Source organism: Plectrocnemia conspersa, unplaced genomic scaffold (genome assembly GCF_051122295.1).
Source record: "Plectrocnemia conspersa isolate PC_06_02 unplaced genomic scaffold, ASM5112229v1 ptg000006l, whole genome shotgun sequence".
Classification (NCBI taxonomy): Eukaryota; Metazoa; Arthropoda; class Insecta; order Trichoptera; family Polycentropodidae; genus Plectrocnemia; species Plectrocnemia conspersa.
This window is the reverse complement of record NW_028277170.1, coordinates 17,136,969-17,157,604: the sequence shown is the minus strand read 5'-3', so window position 1 is coordinate 17,157,604 and position 20,636 is coordinate 17,136,969. Positions and strand designations below refer to the sequence as shown.

Below are 20,636 nucleotides of genomic sequence, written 5' to 3'. Positions count from 1 at the left end.
GTAGATTAAAAGATGCGATGCTGCTGTCGATGTACACAAAATAAAAATCGAGCCCTTGCCGTACCGCGTATTAATGAAAACGTGTATATGAAAAATAAATATAAAATAGCTAATGATTCTTTATATTATATATATTCTAAAACTTCACTGCGGTGCAATTTTAATAAAAATGAATTAAAAAAATAAAACCATTAAATTTATGTTAAAAATGCGATTATTATTTTTTAATATATGGGGGCCAAAATAGATTTGTTATGGCCAAAACTGGTCGGCGCTTGAGTAGCATTGGCGTGACGGTTTTCTCTCTCTCTACCGGCAAGCCCGCAAGGGCTCGGACGCGTGCTGTCGCGCGCGCGCTCCTTGTAATGTAAGCACCGTTAATCTTCAATAAATATACTACTGCAGCGGCTCAATCTGTGTATAATTACCACCCGTCACCATCACCATACCCTAAAAATACATTATTCAGTTCTTGCCAGATGATGCCGTTGTCTTATATCAACGACCGATATAGATATTAGCAATTACATTTAGATAAAATCTTAATAATAATAGCAGTAAAAAATGTTATAAATTAATAAATTATTATTACTATTTTAAGATTAATTTTAAACATATTAAATTGCCATTAAATAAAAAAGATAATGATAAAATATTATTATATTTCTTTGAGTGTTGCCATATCATCTCTCTTTGACAGTTACTAAACGTCAAAATATAATGCAGAATGGTGAATTTCGACTTACGATGCGAGCCCCTCAAGGGCGGAGGCGTCTTGGTATCGCTACGCCCTACTAGGATATCCCATCGAATTATCGCCATTATTTTGTACCTACTTGTAATACCATTTCTTGCCGCTACAACTGAGTATTATTATAACTTACCGCTTATTGCTTCAATAGTTCTAATACATTTCCTCATACTGAACGTCGTCGTAGAAGGTATTCATAGTAAATAATGATTAAATACGATTTACATCCTATAAGTAAGTGTACTGATTTATTTAAAATGTATATAATAAATGAAATTACATAGTGGTTATGGAATTAAATATTATACCATTTGCACATTTTTATTGTTTGTTAAAAAGATTCATTTTGAACGTTTTATCAGCACTATTTGAAAGCTTTTAGTCACCTAAAAACCATTGACATAGCTTTGGATATATTTCAAATGTCTCAGTTATAGATATCAACTTGTTTGATATTTTTTCCATTGAAAACGTAACAATGTATCAAAATATCTGTACACAAACAGGGACTCAACTGATCGAGTGATACAAGTCTTGATATGAAGCTAAGGTAGCAATAAGCAAATCATTACACTTACTTTTAAAACAAACCTTGTTTGATAAATATAAAATTAGCGAAATAACAAAGTTAATAAAGATTATCTTTTTCAGAAAACGTTTTACTGGTGCCAAAAGTCGGTCTTCAACACTCTATAAAACGCGCAGTGTACAGTCATAAGCAAACGTTCATACATTGGCACGATATTGATAGTATAATCATCAACGAAACAATATATTTGGTATTATTTTAATATTAATCAATATACTTTATATATCTCCCATGTTTAATCATCAAACCAAATTTTAACGGCATCTTCCCGAAAATTATCTTGTGTCTGAATGGCAACTATTGCAGCAGATGCATCACTATCGAAATTTTCTTTATTTCACAAGATACAAATGTTTAATAAAAGTTGATAACTGTTGTCATACAAAGCTCACTTTAATTTAACAATATAAAAGAAAACGGTTCGACACCAACCTAGATGTCATATCGGTTATCGTTTAACTTTATTATGCTACATTGTATATTCGTTATTGTTGTTAATATGGTATATATTTTTTGTTTTAGCAAAGTGTTTTGTATATTTTGACTGTTATCGTCCAACGCAAAAATGAAGAAAAATATCTCTTCCCTTTGTTTGTGGTAAATTTATATTTTAATTGTTTTTTATTTAATTAAAATGTTTATACACATATTTATGCATTTGTTTGTTAATTTCAGAACACCAAACCGAGATTGAAATATCTAGAAGATTTGTATAAAATAATGCATAACGTTTTACAAAACCAGGGATGATATCTAAATACATACATTCAATATTTTTCTTACACGGTAGATACGTTCCAATGAAAACCATGTACAAAAAGAAAATGTTTTATTCTAAGGATAGCTAGACTGGCCGTGTTAGAACAAATATTTCGTGCAAATATATAGTATTTGTTTTTTTGTGGACCTAATTACACATATTTTAATTAAACAGCTACATCTGTGAATAATTAATTTGTATCTATAAATTTAGAGAATTACTATATATTTTTTTAGTAATTTAAGTTGTCAAAATCAATAATTTATCAATCGTTATCATTTACGTATGTGTAGCGATAACAATTTGAAGATGTCCATGCGCTGCGAGTGTCGGAATAACAATAAAGTAGTTGAAACGTATATAACACCTTTGTTTGGACCGAGTGGACCAATGAAATACTGTTGTGATATACGAGGTAAACCTCAAAGTGACTCTGTTAAATGAAACGAAGTATATGTATTTGTTCAAAGTTTGCAGAATTATGGATTAAAAACAATAATAAAATGAAATGTAAAATACAATCTCAAATGAGTATTCAAGTAAAAAGTATTGATAGGAAGTAGCATTAGATGTAAAATTGTGAAGATTATAAAAAAATAATGTTACTTTTCTAATTTTTTTAGAAAGTTCAGCGTTATTTAGAAAACATGATTTTTATAACAATTTAGTTATTATATTAAAATCTTTTATAATCTAAATATGTAAGATTAAATTAATTCATAGTTATAACAAAAATAAGTTGGTTAAACAGTACTCGTAGTATTGTAACATTAACTATTTGAGACATTATGGATTTTATATGTCTAGTTTATTTAATAATTCATTATGTATTTTATTTTAAAAAAAATTCTTATAATTAGTTGTTTATTTAATATAATATATCTTTACAAATTTTTTTCATTACGATATCTTAAAATGTTTGCTTTGTTGCTTATTTATTTATTTATAAACTTAGGAAAATTATTTGTTTACTTATGTATAGATACAAATTAATTATTTACACAGGTGGTTTATAAATGAAAATATGTGTAATTAGTTTTAAATTTATATTTTCCTAAATAGTTTATAATTATAAAAACGTTCATATTTGATCAAAAAAATGGTTTTTTTTTATGGATTGGAATAACATGAAAATATGTATATTTGACATATAATAACGTTAAATTCATATTTCATAAAGGCAACAAATTAAATAGTCAGAATTTAAATCAACTGGATCAGAATAAAAATCAGAATTTTGTTACCAGCCTGGTCATAAATGGTTAGAATACAAAAAATAGCATACGCCCAGAATAAGAGAATGAATAGTCATAATTGTATTTTTCAGTATCAGAATAAATATCAAATGGTTAGAATATAAATAACATAGTCAGAATAAAAATATAGGACTATCAGAATTAAAATATGGCATTTATAAATATATATAAGCAATAAATTATTTATTGTAGAAATAACTTATAAAATATCTCGCTCGTATCTTAACTGTTGGACAGGTTAGGTGCGCACAAGTGAAAGCGAGCGAGCGTTTGACAGAACAATGAACACCCCATGAATAATTCTCAACGAATCTACTGAATTGTACGTAGAGCACAAAGGTATTCAGAGCGTCCGACGAAACAGGAATAACGACAGAGCGATGGCAGAGAGCACGCTTGTTTGGCTTGTTATATTAACATCTAACAATGTTGGGAGCCCAACTAAGCAAGTTGGGCCTAAAGCACCTTGATAATGACCATGTACTATTTGTAATGTCCTTGATGTTGAAATAGAGATCATTCAATATAAATACTGACCAATGAACTGTAATAAATATTGACTAAGTACATGATTCTGACTGTCATAATAATTCTTACTATTTAATATATGCCCTTATTCTGCCCTTTTAATATAAATTCTGACCATAACCATATTAAAAATCTGACCATCTTCAGAGGATACTGTATGTGTGGGCTCGACTCGATACCGGCTGGAAAGGGTTACTTGTAATCAAAAAGGAATAGGAAAATGTGAGTTGGGAGGAAATTTGACTGAATCGGGTTAAACTAACGGACTAATAATCTGGCACAAATGTATCTTTATTTTTATAATAACACGAAAATTACAAATCAGTCATGTTAAAAAATTTACATGTAATATTTTATATGTATATATAGTTTTTAATATAGATTACTACAAGAAAAAACAGTAATTAATTAGAAACGAAACACAAATATTTTTTCATATTATAATCATTTATATAGGAATATCAATTTATATAATATGTACATACATATATATGTAGACATTAATTTTTTTGAATAAACTTTCTTCAAATCTTCAGTTGTGATCCATATGGCCTTATATTTTTTCAATTACAAGAATACAATTTTGTCTTTTATCATGATATCATATAAAACCTAGTATTTTTCCAGTCTTATTATATGGCAACCGTGTATCGTCATATTTGAAGGTTAAGTAATAAAAGTAAAACCAGTGGTATAGTGGTGAAAAAAAGTACCAGAACACTACACCCCATTAAAATGCTCGATGAGATTTCAGTTTATGTGAACCTGAAGATGATTGCCCAGATTATTTTGTATTGCGTTGTAGTTTAGTTGTGCAGTGTGTTTTTTAAAAATGTGTTGTAAATGTCCATTAACTTTGAACGGATCTTTAACAAATCCTACTGACGACGTTCTGATGCGTTCCGGATTCACTGCACCACTGGTTAAGACATAACGCGATTTGCTTATTTAGTAAAGATTATAAAGGAATGATTTTTTTTTATTGAAAAGCAAAGAAAATTACAACTTAAGTTCGGTTATAATAGTAATTCAATCAAAACGCTACATAGGTACATTTTGTAAATAATACGGTGATACGTTTCGTAAACTAGTAAATTAAGGGAAAATATATAATCAGTACAGCAGAATGTCCTTAACAAATAATAAAATAATTCATATTTAAAGGAGCTTTCAGTAGTATTTTGAAAGATTAATAAATAAAAGGTGCAATATTTTATTAAGAGAATGTTTACGAGGAACGTTTCACAGTAAGTTTGTATAAAATTTGAAGGCAATAACTGTATATAAACATATATTAACGTAACAAATTGTCGCGATAAAAAATATTTTCGATGACATTCTTATACGTTGGAAACATCTTGAACAAATTGAATTATAAAAAAATACAAATTAAAGAAAATTCTTATCGTTAAACATAACTTTACAATAGGAAAATGATGACTTGAAAACTGATCAATATCTTTGGCTGTTCAGCTTAGACGTGAGATAAAAAATTCACATCACACTACAGTATGGCAAAAAACTAATTTAATAGGAAATTAGCAGTTAATTTTTTAAATTTTAGAGCGACCAAGTAAAGTTTTATTCTTTATTATAAAAATAATTTTAAATACTGCTAATCGAAACTGACTAATAATAACTTATCAAATTAAAAAGAAATATGCCTTCTCATGTGATATTATATTTAAACACAATAAAAATATATGTAAACATTATCTCAAATATATTAATTCAATCGATCCATAAAATTCTTAATTATGTTTGGTTTGAAATAGCAGATTTTTTCTCTGAATCATCATCAAAATCAACCAATGGTCCGGGATAATTTTCATTCGTCACAATTTAAATTAGTAATGTATACATCGTATATTTTTCACATTATTTTAGGTAAATGTGTATTTGTATACATAATAGTAAATGTAAATATTTATGATTCCAAAATTTTACCCTGAACAACTGGGAAATATGTTTTGGAATGAACTTTAAAAATAAGACACTTGTGTATATTTTACTGAACTAATAAGCAAATAATTAGTCACTTGACCGTTTCACACTGATAAAATAACTTATCTAGTTTATAATTTAGTAGTAAACAATCATAAAATAATACTTATAAATCGAAAGAAATATAATATGAAAATGCAATACAACAAAATACACCAACTTAAAAATGTATATATATAATGAAATAATATGAATAAAGAAACATATTTTTTTAAAGTACAATATATTGAGAATCACTAGTTGAAATTGGACCAACTTTTTTTCAGCAATAATTTGTATATATTTATCTTAGTCATATAATCATTTTTTTTATACTGTTATAAATTACATATAATGGTCATTTGTTTTCTGGTTTAAAAATATATTAAAAATAAAATGGTTATTGTTGAATTTCGACACGAGAACTCGTCAACAAAATGACATAAATACAACAACAATTCTTATATCACAAACATTATATAACCTAATCTTAACACATAACATGTAAGTAGACCCCGAAAACGGCATTATTACAGAGACGAAGAAAAATATATACTCTGTCTGGTACTTCACAGCATTTTTTTAATTAACTTTGACTTACTTTATCATGGACGTTTAGGCATTGTAATTTTATAAATATAATGAATAAAAAAATCAACATTGAAATATAAGTTAAATTCATAATATAAAAAAAGAGTGATGATAATTATGCGAGTTAATTATTTTCTCTTACTAATTATTAAATCGTTCCAGACAGAGTATAGTAAAATATCATACAAAAAATCTAAGTATGTTTAAGAATCTCGTTAATTGACTGTTTTCTAAACACTTAAAAGTTCAATCTGTTAAATTCTTTGCTGAACAAATTAAAAATGAGAGTAAAAAATAATTTCATCATTAGGTGAATGTACATGCCGTTATAAATGATAATAGTTCATTAAAAATACCATTAAAAACAATATACAACAACACTAGCAATACAGAAAATAGCATTAAAAATAATATGCAACAAGACTACTTTGAAAAATACAAAAGATTTTTTTTAAATATCAAAAATAATTTAACGGTGTTGATAGAAAAAAAAATATATGATTGAAAAGTTCACATACATAAACAGTCAAAACATAACGAATGATAGTTGACATAATAGAAAATAAAAATAACAATCATTCAATCTTCTTGGTTCTTCAGAACATTATCGAAGTTGTCTCTAATCGATCCCAAAATCATCTTTTGTTGCTGACGATCCGTCTGAAATCAAAAAAATAAACGTTCGATCAAATACATTAACATATGTTAAAAATAAATCTATATAAAATATTAGTGTCGCTTAAATCATACATGGATCTATAATTAGTTGAAAATAAATAATTAAAATAAAGATGCACCTTCACAGAAACCACGATACATACTTGAATATTAGTATTTCAGTGTTATTTTTTTAATATTTTAAATTTAAAATTAAGTTCTCAAATTATTCATCGTTAGAATTTTATTTGGTTAGTTTATAAATGTAACTATTAGGAAAAGTTATTCATACCTATTATTATACACAAATTATTATTTGAAACATATTTAATTTATGATTTATGTTTAATCTTCTGAGGACAATATTTTCGTTACAAAGATTTAAAGTTCATCGTTTTTAAATACTTGCTTTGAATTATTATTATTTATTACAATAAACTCATTTAAAAAAAATTCAATATAAAAATTATTGTGTTTATTCTAAATATTAATGTTAATATCAAATCAATAATATATTATAATATGTTATTTTAAGCAAAAGTAAAAAATCAAGTTTAAAACTATTTATAAAATATGTTCATGTGTTACACGTGGATCTAGATATTTAGAATAACAGATAATGCATTGATTTAAATCTTGTTTTTTGGTTCTATAATATTATTATTATAATTTAGTATATGAAGTAAAAAATTGTATTTATTGTAATATTTTTTTGATAGTTCGGATAGTATATTATATTACTTTGATATAGATTAATTTTATGTACATCAGATGCAACGAAAACATGTCAGACTTATATCTTTGAAAGTAACGATTATTAAGAAAATCGACAGTACTCATTGGACACCTAAAGGTCCCATAATCCTTTGAGTCTAATAATATGGTTATTTAGTATAATTTAAGGCTGTAAATCACTTGAATTTGTTGAACCATAATATTAAAAAAAATATGGTATGGATATTTGCTTCCCACATATTAACAAATTTCGAAACGGCGCGCAAAAATATCAGCCGCGGTGAATGGGTTAATAACACTGCATCAACGAGAGGAATCCGAAAAGTCTCGCCATGTCATCAACCATAAAGTTTCAGAAACAATTATAACACTTCATTTCAACTGCAAAAATTAAACATCAATGATAGTGACGTAGTTACACGTTGTAGGTAGCGGCAAACTTGTTTCTGTGTTAGGTTTCTTTTTTTACAAAATATATGCTAGCAAAAAATAATTACATCTACAGAAAAACATATAACAAAAAATACAACAATTTCATTATTCTATTTTAGAGCTCCCCAATTCAGAATCCAAAACTCCAGAACTTTAAATCAATGAAATATGTATTGAGCTTCGTAAATATTTCACTAAAATTTTGCATTTTAATACCATATCTAGGATACGGTATTTGTGTAACGAAAATTAATAATAAAAAAATAAAATCAAAAATGTGGTAGTAGTCGTAATTTGTTTGGTGAGTCTTACGAGCATATCGTTTTGTTGGTCGATTGGTTGATTTTGAGTATTATTAGAGTGAACGTCCTCGTCCATTTGCGTAATATTATTTTCTAGAGCAGCTAAGGAGCGCGGTAACACTTCAGATAAATCTAAAATACAACACATGAAAGATTAACAATGGTGCGTCTGTTCGATCGTAGGCTACATTTTAAGGTTAGATTTTATCAGATTAAGAGTTTAATGCTTTTAGAAGATGAGTGAGATGATTGCACTAAGTAACAACTTTTTGTTTGTGTATGAATATGACATTAATGTGAGCCTGATTTTGCAACATTGACACAAGAAACCAGTGCCTCGGTTGAGCGGAAACAATTGTTATGATATGTATAATTTGAAAGTAACATTGACATTATTAGAGCTTAGATGCAAGATGTCTGAGATTCTCCACAGAAAGACTTTAAGCTATAGAAAATAAGACTTTTTGGTTGTGATTTTATACATGTGACCACTCGAATAAGTTTATAAATATTTCAACAAAATTGACTAGCGAATGGGAATACAAATTTCAGCTTCATAAAACAGTATTTATAATAAGCAAAAAATTGTTACGTAATGTTATTTTATTCATAGAACGGAATGGAACACGCTATATATACCTGCTCGAGGATTGGTCAATTGTTCGATGTAAGTCTCAAAGCTGTGATTCGGGATCTCCAAGACATCCAAGGGATACAACATGTCCGGCAATTCCTCCTTGATTTGCAGATTTTCGTCTTGCTCGTTCACTATATCGTACATCAAAGCCGAATGTAGATCTGCGGAATCGCACGTCACCTTGCGTTTCGAACATCCCAACCCGTTTGAATCATCAGCATAGCTCTTTCTCTTTAAAACCTCCATGGGATTAACAAACACCGTAGACGAAGTAGACGGCAAATCGGCAAAATCTTGTTCGATATTTACACCGTGGAATGTATTCAACAGAGGATCCTTTACGGAGCTCTCCTTCCTGTCCCCCAAGCCCATGTAGAGACTCTTATCGTTTTCGTTGAACGAGAAGAAGTCCTCGCATCCGGTTATGTTATCGATGGAGATCGAATCTTGGCTCGGTATGTTCAACAAGTCGCTCACTTTATCCAGATTTTTATCAATATCCAGTAAAGTGTTATCGACGACTATTTCTTCTTTCTTGCGTTCGATTTCTTTCGGAGCAACTACTGCTTGTTTTTGTCTGTTCTCTCTCGAAGTAGACGGTTTTAGCAAATTGTAAATGTCTTCGGCCGCGTTGGACAGTCCTTTGCATCTGACTGAGTTTACGCTCTTCGCTTGGGACGGTCTTGGAAAATCGTCCATGATTGGAGTGAAAGTTGTGTCATACGTCAATTTGTTTATACTATTGTCGTTTTTCTTGTGCTTGATTGCTTGGTTGATGACACACACGCTTTTCGCTATCGTCGTTTTGATGGTCGACTGCTTCGGAGGTATGATGGAAAGAGACAGAGGAGCGTCTGGGGTCGGACTGGGAGAGCGAGCGAAACCGGGCGACGGTAAATTTGTAATGAGATGCATTATAGCTTGCTCCACTTGATGCGGATCTTCAACTCGGGCTTCACCGGATGACTGGAAATAAATAAATTGTAATATAAAATACTATAAAATATTACATATATACGCAATAACTTGATATTTAAAATTTCAACTCACCGACGTGATTGGATAGTCATTTTCAAGTTCAATTAAAACGGAATATTTCTTCTTCATCTCTTCGGTCAAAGCCTTACCGATTTCATCGGTGACCAGAGTGTTAATGCACACAAATGACTCCACCGCATTGTTACTGGAATTGATCTCCAAGTAACCTCTAGTCCTCAAGTATATGAATTCTCCCGTGCGTGTAATCAGACGATAAGAAGACTCCCCAAACTTGGTATTGCGATCGTACACTGTAAAAACAATATGATTACACTTCCTCAAACTTATATTAGAGCGCATATGCAACGCATGAATATATCTAACGCACGCTAACAGTATATGCTAAAAATGCTTAAAACTTAGAATTGTAATGTTTTACTGACTTTGGCGGAGCGCGATGATGACCCATCTAACGTCGTCTTTGTGCATGAAAGTGAAGGCTGATACACCCGAGACTTCACTCATCAGATAGCCGGCAACTAAGGAGATCCTCTGATCGCATTGCACGATCCTTCCGTCTACCAAGTGTCTGGTTTTGTACTCCATCTTGGCGGCTTCGATCAGCATCTCGCTAAAAAAACCGGTCTTGGACATACGGACCATTCCCATAAATACCTGAAAAGATCATTATAATTTATATTAAAAATAAAACAATTATTTACTGAAATAGAGACCTTGAAAAAGATAAACCTAAATATGAAATATATAGTGCCATTGCTGTCGCAATGCGAACGCTCGCTACCGAGCATTCCCATTGCGAAGGCGCTGACACGATTTTATTGCTTTTGACGTGAATTTTTAACTTCTGAGAAGTGATAATTGTTTTTGCACTCTCCTATTGATCAAAATTCGGTTTGAATACACTTTGACCAATACTCTCATATCAGAAGTCTGTAGTAATATTGGTAAGGATAGCTTTTGGATTCGCGTATTTGACTAAAAATATTGGCCTGAAGATATTGATGTTCAGTTGACATTTGGAGAGATGGAATTTAGGAACATGTCAATCAGACTACCATAAACGAAAGAGAAATGATTCGTGGATTTTGTGAAAATATTATCGAAAAGACATCCTGAAAAAATATTGCGTTTGATATATGCACTGAATTCTATTCCCATTTTTTTAAGTGAACATGAACGCGGCTTTTTGTAAATGATTTTAATTATTATCCCAATAAGAGCTTCGTTCAAGACCAACTCAGTTTCGGCATATTTATTCATCAAGCTCATCGGATCACCTTTGCTACTTTTCAATCCTTAAAAATACGTTGATCTGTAGTTTTTTAGATTTCATCCGGCCATATACACCAACACAGAAAAAGGAATCGAGGTTTGTCAGACGAGAATTGGACAAAACTTTGGAAATCACTATAAACTTTTATTCAAATATATGATGTTTTACAATTTTATTTTACATTTAGTCTTCAGTTGTATATTTGTATTTGTTCATTTAACTTTAGATTTGATATGTTTAAAGTAAAGAAAAAATTATGAAAAATTTTGAATAATTTTTTATGCGCCTCGTGGCATAGGAAAAGCTACTTTAAATTTCATTTAAATGATATTTGAATATAATTTTCTTTAGTAAAAAGCTTGACAAGAAGTGATTTTCTGTACCTTTTTTGTTTTAAAAAGAGCCCCGAGTTTATGTATAAAAAAATTATTTCTTAACACTTAAAGCGCCGGAATCAGATTAACACGCTTTTAGGGGATTCGACTCAACAGCCGGACTTTGTGTTAACTCAGCATAATATATGACATTTTGCAAAAGTCGACAAAAAATTTTTCCCTTTTGTAGATTGAATATTTACAAGCGAAAAGTTCACACCAATTTTTATAATTATTAGTAGCGTAGTAATATTTGTCACTTTTTTCGATCGCGTACAAATATACCGGCTGTATGTGTGTTTTTTCGCGCAAAAGTTCGGTGCATTAAGTGTTAATACATTAAAAACAGCGCTGCACCATTGTATGGAATTTTTCTGAGCGCGGTTGAAGAGTTAAGTTAAGATTTGCCTTTTTACTTTAAGTGACTTTAACTAAAAACATTATTGGATTTATTACGTACAACATCGTTTCCGCTTGGAGTGATGTGATCGTCTCTTGAACGGTGACGCCTGATCACTTGGCATGCAGTGTTACAGTTGGCTTTATCGGCGATCCTGAACGAACCGTCGATTCTACACATCTCGTATTGTGGCGATTCCGAACGTTGAGTTGCCCTGGCCAACCTTAAAAAAACATTTATTCTTCAATCACTGTATACGCATTTATATTTTTAGATTTTAAATAAGGATTGAAAAGTAGACCTCAATTATATATTGGATAGATATGAAAAAATAATAGAATAAAGACAATTAAATATGGTTTTTTACCTTATGTGAAAATGACGCCGGTCATCTTTCAAATTCTTGTGCTTACTGTTAATAATTGACTGTGACAAAAGCAGCTGGCCGTTTGGGCCTAGCGGTATGTTGCGAGGCATCAGCTGATTCTTCATCATCTCAACGTCATCGGGATGAGTGAAGTTCAGTATGTTGTTGCCGAGTAGGTCGACCTGAAATATATGGCATATACAATTTGATAATATTACAGTCGACGTACAATTTATAAGCATCAACATACATGACAATGTCCAAGATACTGTTCAATGTTGGATGTGACGATGATGATAATACCCCTGCATGTGACAGTGATGAAGAAACCGCCCATCAGTTCGACCAGTGCTTCGGCGGCGTTAGCAGGTGGGTCCATGTGGGACTTTTTCCTGATAGAATCGCCGAAAACTGAAATATGAAGAACAGTGAACAATGGACTAAAATGCAGTTAATCCGAGACTGACTTCTTTGAACACGACTAAGTAAAAGTAGACAGAAAATGAATTTATATAGTCGATCTATACATTGAATTAAGCTGAAAGAAAAAAAAATGAGACACTTCTGAAGTTTTAAAGTTCTGATAATGAAATATTCAATATATGACATTTTCAAAGGTAAACTTCGGCAATCATCTTCACTGACAATTTAACCGAACATCTTGTGAATTAAATATGAAAGGTGTGCTATATTAAGAGCTAAGCGGTTAGTATGGTTAAACCGTTCTGCTAAAGAAATGGAACGAATTTCATGGCCAATAGACTCAATTTAAGTTTTTGCTGGGTAGATATAAAAAGGGGTGAAATTCATAAATACCATGTTCTTTGCGAAGCTCGTGGGCAGTGAGCCTCAGAACACCAGTCTTATCGATCTTCCTCGGAGATTCCGCTACCAACTGCACCAGGGTCGCTAGTTGGTTAATAGAACTGTTGAACTTGTCTCGGCGTTCCTTCTCCGCTTTGTTCCTGGCATCGCGAGGATTGTCTCTGAAACGAGTAAAATTGAAAAAATTAATGAAAAGCATACTAAATAAGAAATAGTGCATACGTATGAAGATGTATACTATATTGATAGTCAGTGTATTCAAACCGAATTTTGGTCAATAGGAGGCTATCGGCTATGGTATGCTTAAGAGCCTTAAGAATGAAATTATGTGACACATCGGTTATTGAAAGCCTACTTCCATAAAGAATTGATATCGTAGTCTGTGATAAAATCTGGTCCAGAAATAGAAATGAATTTCAGTTTGCTAAATATGTCAAGATCGACCAAACTGAAGTTTTTTATTGTCAACAGAGATGACCATGAACACCTTGTCTCGTCGTAATTAGAATAAAAATTCGAATGTGACCTGATTCCTCGTGTTCCTTAAACTTGATTATGTTTCTCCGGCTTATGCATTGTATAAAATAATCGCTTTCATGGTACAATGCCAACTATTATGAGCTTTTCCAAATAATAAATAATAAGATTTCGAACTAACTTAATTTTTGAGCGCGTGGATTCATTGAGGTTTCGTGCGATTTGAATACGTATTTGCATTTCTTTCCCACAACTGACATTTACATTGATTGTGAATTCAAGGTAAATGAATTCCTACTCTTTCGAAATCTAGCAGCATGGCCTATATAAGGAAATGTATTGATTAGCATAGTCTATAAGCATACGCTTTATTATTATTTATTGTCTGTCCATATTTTCAGCTTTTTCCACTCGTATCGTTAAGTTTCATGCGCGATTACTAATTAATCTCACGGTTTAATAACTGATATTGTTCTAAGGTGCTATAGTCTGTCACACACGACAGGATAATAAATTATTTAATACAGTGCGATAATTTGACGAACAATCATGTATCTGTGCGATACCTAAAGTTATACGAGTGTTTATTTTTTATTATAAAGTTTCCATATATTATTTTTTTATAACACCGTTTTTTAATTAGTTGCACAATTTGTGCAGTAACGAGATCGAGTTGAATTCTTGTACTTATATTCCAAGCCGGAAGCAAAGTGGTATGCCAAGTGGAAGTTCGAAAGATTCGTATGGAAGTGATACAGTATGGCAGCGTTCTGACTTATGGGTTCCAAAAATCGTAACCAGTTTTTATGATTATTTTAAAATTAAATGAAGAAAAATAATTCGCAAAAATTATGAATAACCCACAAAATCGAACAACAAATTTCTTAGTTTAGTGCATTAAAAAAGCTCTGCTAAATCTTAGTCAGGAAAATTTGTATAGTGAAATTAATTTTACAATTTTAGATAACGTAGTAGACGCTCTAAAAACATTAGAAATTGGCGTTAAGGAATTAAGTATGAGTGATATTATAATTTTACAGGCGGTAGGAGTAATTCATTTTTCTGGCCAAATTAAAGAGGTACCCATTTATAATCTACGTCAAAAGCAATAAAATCGTGCCGTCGCTGTTACAGTGGAAACGCTCGGTGTAAGTGAGAGTTGAATGAAGCATATCTAAACCGAATTTTGACCAATATCAGAGCGCAAAAAATAAGTATCCCTTCTCAGAAGTCGAAAATTCACGTCAAAAGCAAAAAAATCGTGCCGTCGCCGTTGCAGTGAAACGTTCGGTATAAGTGAGAATCGAATGAAGCAGATCTAAACCGAATTTTGAGCAATAGGAGAGCGCAAAAAACAATTATCTCAGAAGTCAAAAATAGTGTCGTCACCGTCGCAGTTTGATTGCTTTTTTTTTACGAAAAACAGTACTCAGAAAAATGGGTCCAAAAAAGCTTGTTTGCAAAATGTAATTAACGTAAAATGTAATAAAAAGTCTTTTAATATTGAAAAATGTAATTTTAATTTTAAAGAAATATAAATGAATGTGAAAATTATAGGCAACAGATTAAATCACTATCCAAATATATTTATATCGTTATTTGTACAAATAAAATATGTTATCCTATGAATAAAAACCGCTTACTAATGAACCTAAATATTTATCAGAAAGACCGCCAGAGAGTTAGTTATTATATATAAATTAATAATATAACTTTTCTTGGATTTGGATTGAAACGAAAAGTACGTATACTTGAATCGTGCTTAATTTTCTGGTCAATAAACGTCTTACGTAAACAACCTCGATTAACTCTAACCCAACACTCTCTGTTAAAAAGGTAATTATAACATAGCAATTAAAATATATCAACAAGCGCTCTTGAATCACTAACCTCGAATGAAAATAAGCGACTTTAATGATATATAAAATAAGATTAAAATTTAAAGTACACGATAAGATTTAAGGCAGATAAGCTGAAAAACAATAATTGGAACTAGGCGTTATAAATTATTTCATTAGTGATTCATGTTCCTGAAAAATAGTTTTTCTTATTAAAGAAACGTTATTAAAATAGTGGCACATGCTTTTTGTTTTATTTCATATATTTAACTATGCAAAATATTTGAATTTAAGAATCGGCGAAAGGTAGTCGTGGCGAAAATTTTTTTTTTACAGCTGGTAAAATGTTGAAGAACACTGATTTACACGTCATTCCAAAATGCTACGTGTTATTTCATATCGCTGCAATAAACGCATACATAACTTATTGGCAGCTCTCAAACGGTTTATATTGTAGCATGTTTATATTTATTTTGATTTTCGCTAAAGATAAAAAATCCGACTCTCTCTCTATCTTCTTAACGATTTTGTAACCTTGAACTTTCGGCAAATATCACTGTTGGAGACGCATAGTCTGCTAAAGGATATTTTTTATTCGCTCTTTGTAGATTATGTAAATATAATATAATGTCACCGCTACGGTTTATCTTTGCTAAAAAACTTGGCACGCCCACGCATGTTTTTTTTTACATTTCTAATAAAAGTGCTTTCTCAATAAAATTTGTTTCGATTACAATATTATCTATATTATATATGACAATTAGGGATATGGAAATTTCACATTTTCTGTTTATGAATTCCGCGTTTTGTACCAAATAAAACATAACAGTTTAGTATACGTTTTGCATTTACATTTAATGTACGAAATCCTTGAAAGAGAGAAGAGGACTCGGAAATAAAAATTCCGGAAGATGTAGTTTCTTAAACTATGGCTCGCCGACAATAAATCGAAAACCTTCGTTATTATGTTTTTTTTTAATCAAGTGGGAAAGAAGTTCCTCGAGATTAAGAAGCCAGTTGAAAGTAGCCAATAATATTCTTTGTCTTATTAAAAAAAAAATCAAAAAGCCAAAAAAGATTGAATAAATCAAAAATGCAAAGAAATATAAATTTTGAAATAAAAACACGACGAACATAATTTACATAAAAACAATAAAATAATCATTAAGACTAAATCCGAAAAACACAAACGGAGAAATATTAGCTAAACAAAAAGTACATAAAATCATTATTTAGGGACCATAGAAAAGCCATAAAAATGAGAACCAACTTGAAACGGGACTGCACATATTAATTCGATACCAGCAGAGCTTTTGAAAAATCTGATCTAAGAAAACTTGTGTTCTAGGAATATTCACCGACCCGCAATTTGTCGAACGGAAAGTCCACCGACAATTTATTTATTAAAAAACATGAAACGTAAGTTTACGTATTTAATTTTTTACTTTGTCATTTTATCCGTCAAATACATACGATTTTTTAAATCCAGTTTCATTGAAATTTAAAATGGAGTAATAAAATAATGTTTCATCACCGGCCGATTAATTATTTTTAACATCGTTTTTTTAATTCATTATTCTTTAAGCTATTCTCGTTTTTACTTTATTATTTGAGTAAATTTCATTTATCGAATTGTACGGCAAAATCTAAACAACACATGAGTTACAAAGTAACACATGTGTGTATAATTAATATATGAAAAATAAAATTACTATTAGCTTAAATCGATTTTTTAACTTAAAAGTTTTGGGGATTTCTATTTTTTTTAACATGTAACGTCCTTTTATTATCATTTATTAATCCAGAATTCCGCAAAGTTCTCTCGTTTTATTTTTTTTTAAGTTTGGGAAAATTTTAAATTTCAACGAAAAAAATTACTTAACCCTTTAGCGCGCAAATTAATTATTTTGAAATTAAGGGTTAAAAAATTACTTTTTAGAACTTTTATTATATATAAAAAGTAATTTTAATAAAAAAAATTAAAAAAAGAATTTTTTTTTGGAAATTTCGAAAATTTTGTCGGTTGATATATCGACCTTTGACCACTTAGGGTGATATTTTAAAAATATGTTTATTATATAATGAACGATCAAATATTGGCACACAATTATAATTTATTGTTTGAAATATATTACATATACACATATAAAGAAATATTGTTAAAAAATAATTCTTTTAGAGTTTTGTAATGTTTTATTTTGATTTTATCGTGTTTTGGCCTATAGCAACAACTTAATTTCATATGGTCGATATATCAACGAAAGAGCTTCCTCGATGACATATTGTGATGCTAAGGAAGATTTTATTATGAATAGGTATTGAATTATAGACCGTTATGTCGTAGGTCGATATATCGACCGTTTTCGCCCTTTGCGCGCTAAAGGGTTAAATATTGTTTACAATTATTATAAGAATTATGATATTAAATTTCAAACCTGTAGTTCTGGATATTTTTAAATAGTAAAGTATTATATCGAATGCACATTCAAGTTAAAAGTATTGACTTAAAATTTTATTATTAACTATTAAAATTAAAAAATGTGAAAATTATAAAAAAAAAATTTAGAAAGTTCATGGTTATAAGAAAAAAATTAAATAAAAAATAAAAATAAAAGAAATAAAAAATAAAATAAAATTTAAATTTAAAAATTAAATTTATTTATTTATTAAATCATCAACCATCAATTGTAGAATCACGAACTTTCCGTCGGCCAATTTCAGTCGTCATCTGAAGGAATATTTATCTCAAATTAAAACAACAAAGCTCTTTTCCATTAAACATAGACTCCAGGATTTAGTTATTTAGAGTATAATCGAACAGTGTGATAGGGCACTCAATGACATCTTTGACAGAATGCCATTGATTGATTACTGTCTGCTGTTGTCTTCGCAGCAGAAAAAGCGATAACATTTCTAATGCCATTTGTCACGACCTCTAAGTGTAAGAAGGTATTCATGAAAAATAAATATAGAAACCGATTGGAAGTCTAGCCGGATCTAAGAATAATGTTATCATTATTTTATCCAATAAATTTACATTAATAAATTTATTGATTCCTTTACATTTTTGTAAGAGTTAATGTTTTTTGATGTAATATATGAAAACATTATGAAAATTCGATGTTTTACTTTACCTATAACAAAATTGTACTGAAAAAGAGTATAAACCATACACTGCATTTATTTAAAAAAAATGAAGTTCATCACAAAACGCCATTTTTCCCTATTCTTATGTGTAATATAATTCATCGAACGACCTATGTAAAAGCCTCAATTTACATAGGACGTAGACAACGCATAAAAAGTGATTCAAATAAGCTAATTTTCCATTTAAATCATATTGGCATATTTTTGCATTCTTTTTCTGCGTCTACCGCCGTTTATATTAATAAAATATGTGATTTGGATTGGCATTATATAAGACACATACTAGGGCATTTATGTATGTATGTAGAGGTCTTAAAGCCGCTTTCTACGAACCCTTAGTTTCCGCAGAAAAAATATACTTAGCAATAAGGAAAATATATATTTTTTAACAAAAAAATAGATTCAACCTTGTCGTTTAGCCTGTGGCGTACAACCGCCTGAGTAATTTTGGCAACCACTCGGGATGAGAGAGAGAGAGAGAGAGAGAGAGGAACGCCTACAAGAAAAATAACTTTCAGGAAAAAACTGACAGTGCAAAAAAACCTTCTACTGTTTCTTCAAAACACACGTAGAACCTAAAAAGTATAACGACATTTTAAAACTTAAAACAATATTTTTACTAAGTTCAAGAAGTCCATAATCAAGGGATTGTCAAGCTTATTTATCCTATTAAGTATATTTATCTCTTAAATTGTCATCAATTCCAGACTTAAAAAGGTACACAAAATATGGAATCTAACATTTTGTCACAGTTCAAAAATAAAAAAATATCCTTATACAGTACAGACCTAGCAAATAATTTAAGTAAAAAAATCTTTTAAAACCTTTTCTATTATCAATAACATAATCATATTTAATGAGCAAGGGTTGATATTTATGAATTTAACATTCAATACAATGCTACTCAATTCTTGTTAATTGCATAGTCGTAGTCAATAGTTTAAAATATATTTAATTTAATAATAATATTCTATGTCGTTGAACGACGACGATTAGATGGGTATTGGATATTGGGTTGTAAAAAAATATGGCGTAATACATCAACAAACTGCTGATTTTTAAAGGATATATTTAAAAAAATATTTATTTATTAAAACATAAGTATTATAATTACAATGCCATTGTAATGCCTTATAGTGCCATCTAAAATTTTTTGCGGATCTCCGATCCTGAAAATTTTTTTCTACATTGGCTTTTTTCGAGAAGAACATAGTTCTCAAATGTCAAAAAACAATTTAGATTATACGTCCTAAAGTCGCAATCGCAAACATTTGATTACGTACGTGGTATTTCTTAAATTGGGCGGGTTATTAATTTTGTTTGATATTTGAGTGATATTATGTTATGAGAAAGTCTTACTGCAACTTTTAATTGCAATGGAATATATACTGCGGCGACATACATCCGAGAGAAAAATGTTACCGTTAACAGCTTTAGTTTTGGCAGAACACTGGCTTTTGTACAAAGTAGCAATATAATGTGCTTAAAAATTATTAATATATATGGAATTCATTGTTGCGTAGTTGTTGACTCAGTGATGTTATTGATAGTTTCTAAATTTGTTCTCTTATAATGTATTTTCAATCTAATGTATACGTCCAGACTGCATGGAATTAGGAGTATAATGTTATTGTGTAATGAAAGCTTATGTCATCGTTTAATTTAGTCTAATTTATTATCTTAAGGTATTAAATAAGATAAAATGAAAAAAGCAA

General features: G+C 29.9%; 2 protein-coding genes across 4 annotated transcripts in view; one reads left to right on the top strand and one right to left on the bottom strand.

Annotated features, from left to right (window-relative positions):
- The first annotated feature begins 670 nt into the window (after window positions 1-670).
- On the top strand, window positions 671-2,165 carry LOC148234375 (phosphatidylinositol N-acetylglucosaminyltransferase subunit H-like). The gene is made up of 4 exons (XM_088187785.1): window positions 671-941; window positions 1,403-1,530; window positions 1,863-1,937; window positions 2,016-2,165. The coding sequence occupies exons 1-4, from the start codon at window positions 728-730 to the stop codon at window positions 2,088-2,090; spliced, it is 492 nt and encodes a 163-aa protein (XP_088043911.1). The 5' UTR covers window positions 671-727; the 3' UTR covers window positions 2,091-2,165.
- A 1,992-nt stretch (window positions 2,166-4,157) lies between these two features.
- The window catches only part of LOC148234374 (uncharacterized), a 50,547-nt gene continuing 34,068 nt past the window's right edge, over window positions 4,158-20,636 (bottom strand). For 2 of the 3 annotated variants that reach the window (XM_088187782.1, XM_088187784.1), the window contains 9 exons: window positions 13,451-13,620; window positions 12,885-13,045; window positions 12,635-12,816; window positions 12,328-12,490; window positions 10,643-10,874; window positions 10,272-10,510; window positions 9,224-10,187; window positions 8,595-8,716; window positions 4,158-7,118 (listed from right to left, as the gene is read on the bottom strand). In XM_088187782.1, coding sequence (XP_088043908.1) covers window positions 7,038-7,118; window positions 8,595-8,716; window positions 9,224-10,187; window positions 10,272-10,510; window positions 10,643-10,874; window positions 12,328-12,490; window positions 12,635-12,816; window positions 12,885-13,045; window positions 13,451-13,620 — 2,314 coding nt within the window. In that variant the 3' untranslated portion in view covers window positions 4,158-7,037. The remainder of the gene's footprint in view (window positions 7,119-8,594; window positions 8,717-9,223; window positions 10,188-10,271; window positions 10,511-10,642; window positions 10,875-12,327; window positions 12,491-12,634; window positions 12,817-12,884; window positions 13,046-13,450; window positions 13,621-20,636) is intronic. The other variant, XM_088187783.1, reaches the window with a different exon arrangement.

Excerpts from the sequence above, each read along its gene's own strand:
- LOC148234375 (XM_088187785.1), top strand. The coding sequence starts at position 728 with ATGGTGAATTTCGACTTACGATGCGAGCCCCTCAAGGGCGGAGGCGTC. Across the intron at positions 1,531-1,862 it reads TCAACGAAACAATATATTTG|CAAAGTGTTTTGTATATTTT; the intron begins GTATTATTTTAA and ends TTTTTGTTTTAG. Across the intron at positions 1,938-2,015 it reads ATCTCTTCCCTTTGTTTGTG|AACACCAAACCGAGATTGAA; the intron begins GTAAATTTATAT and ends TGTTAATTTCAG.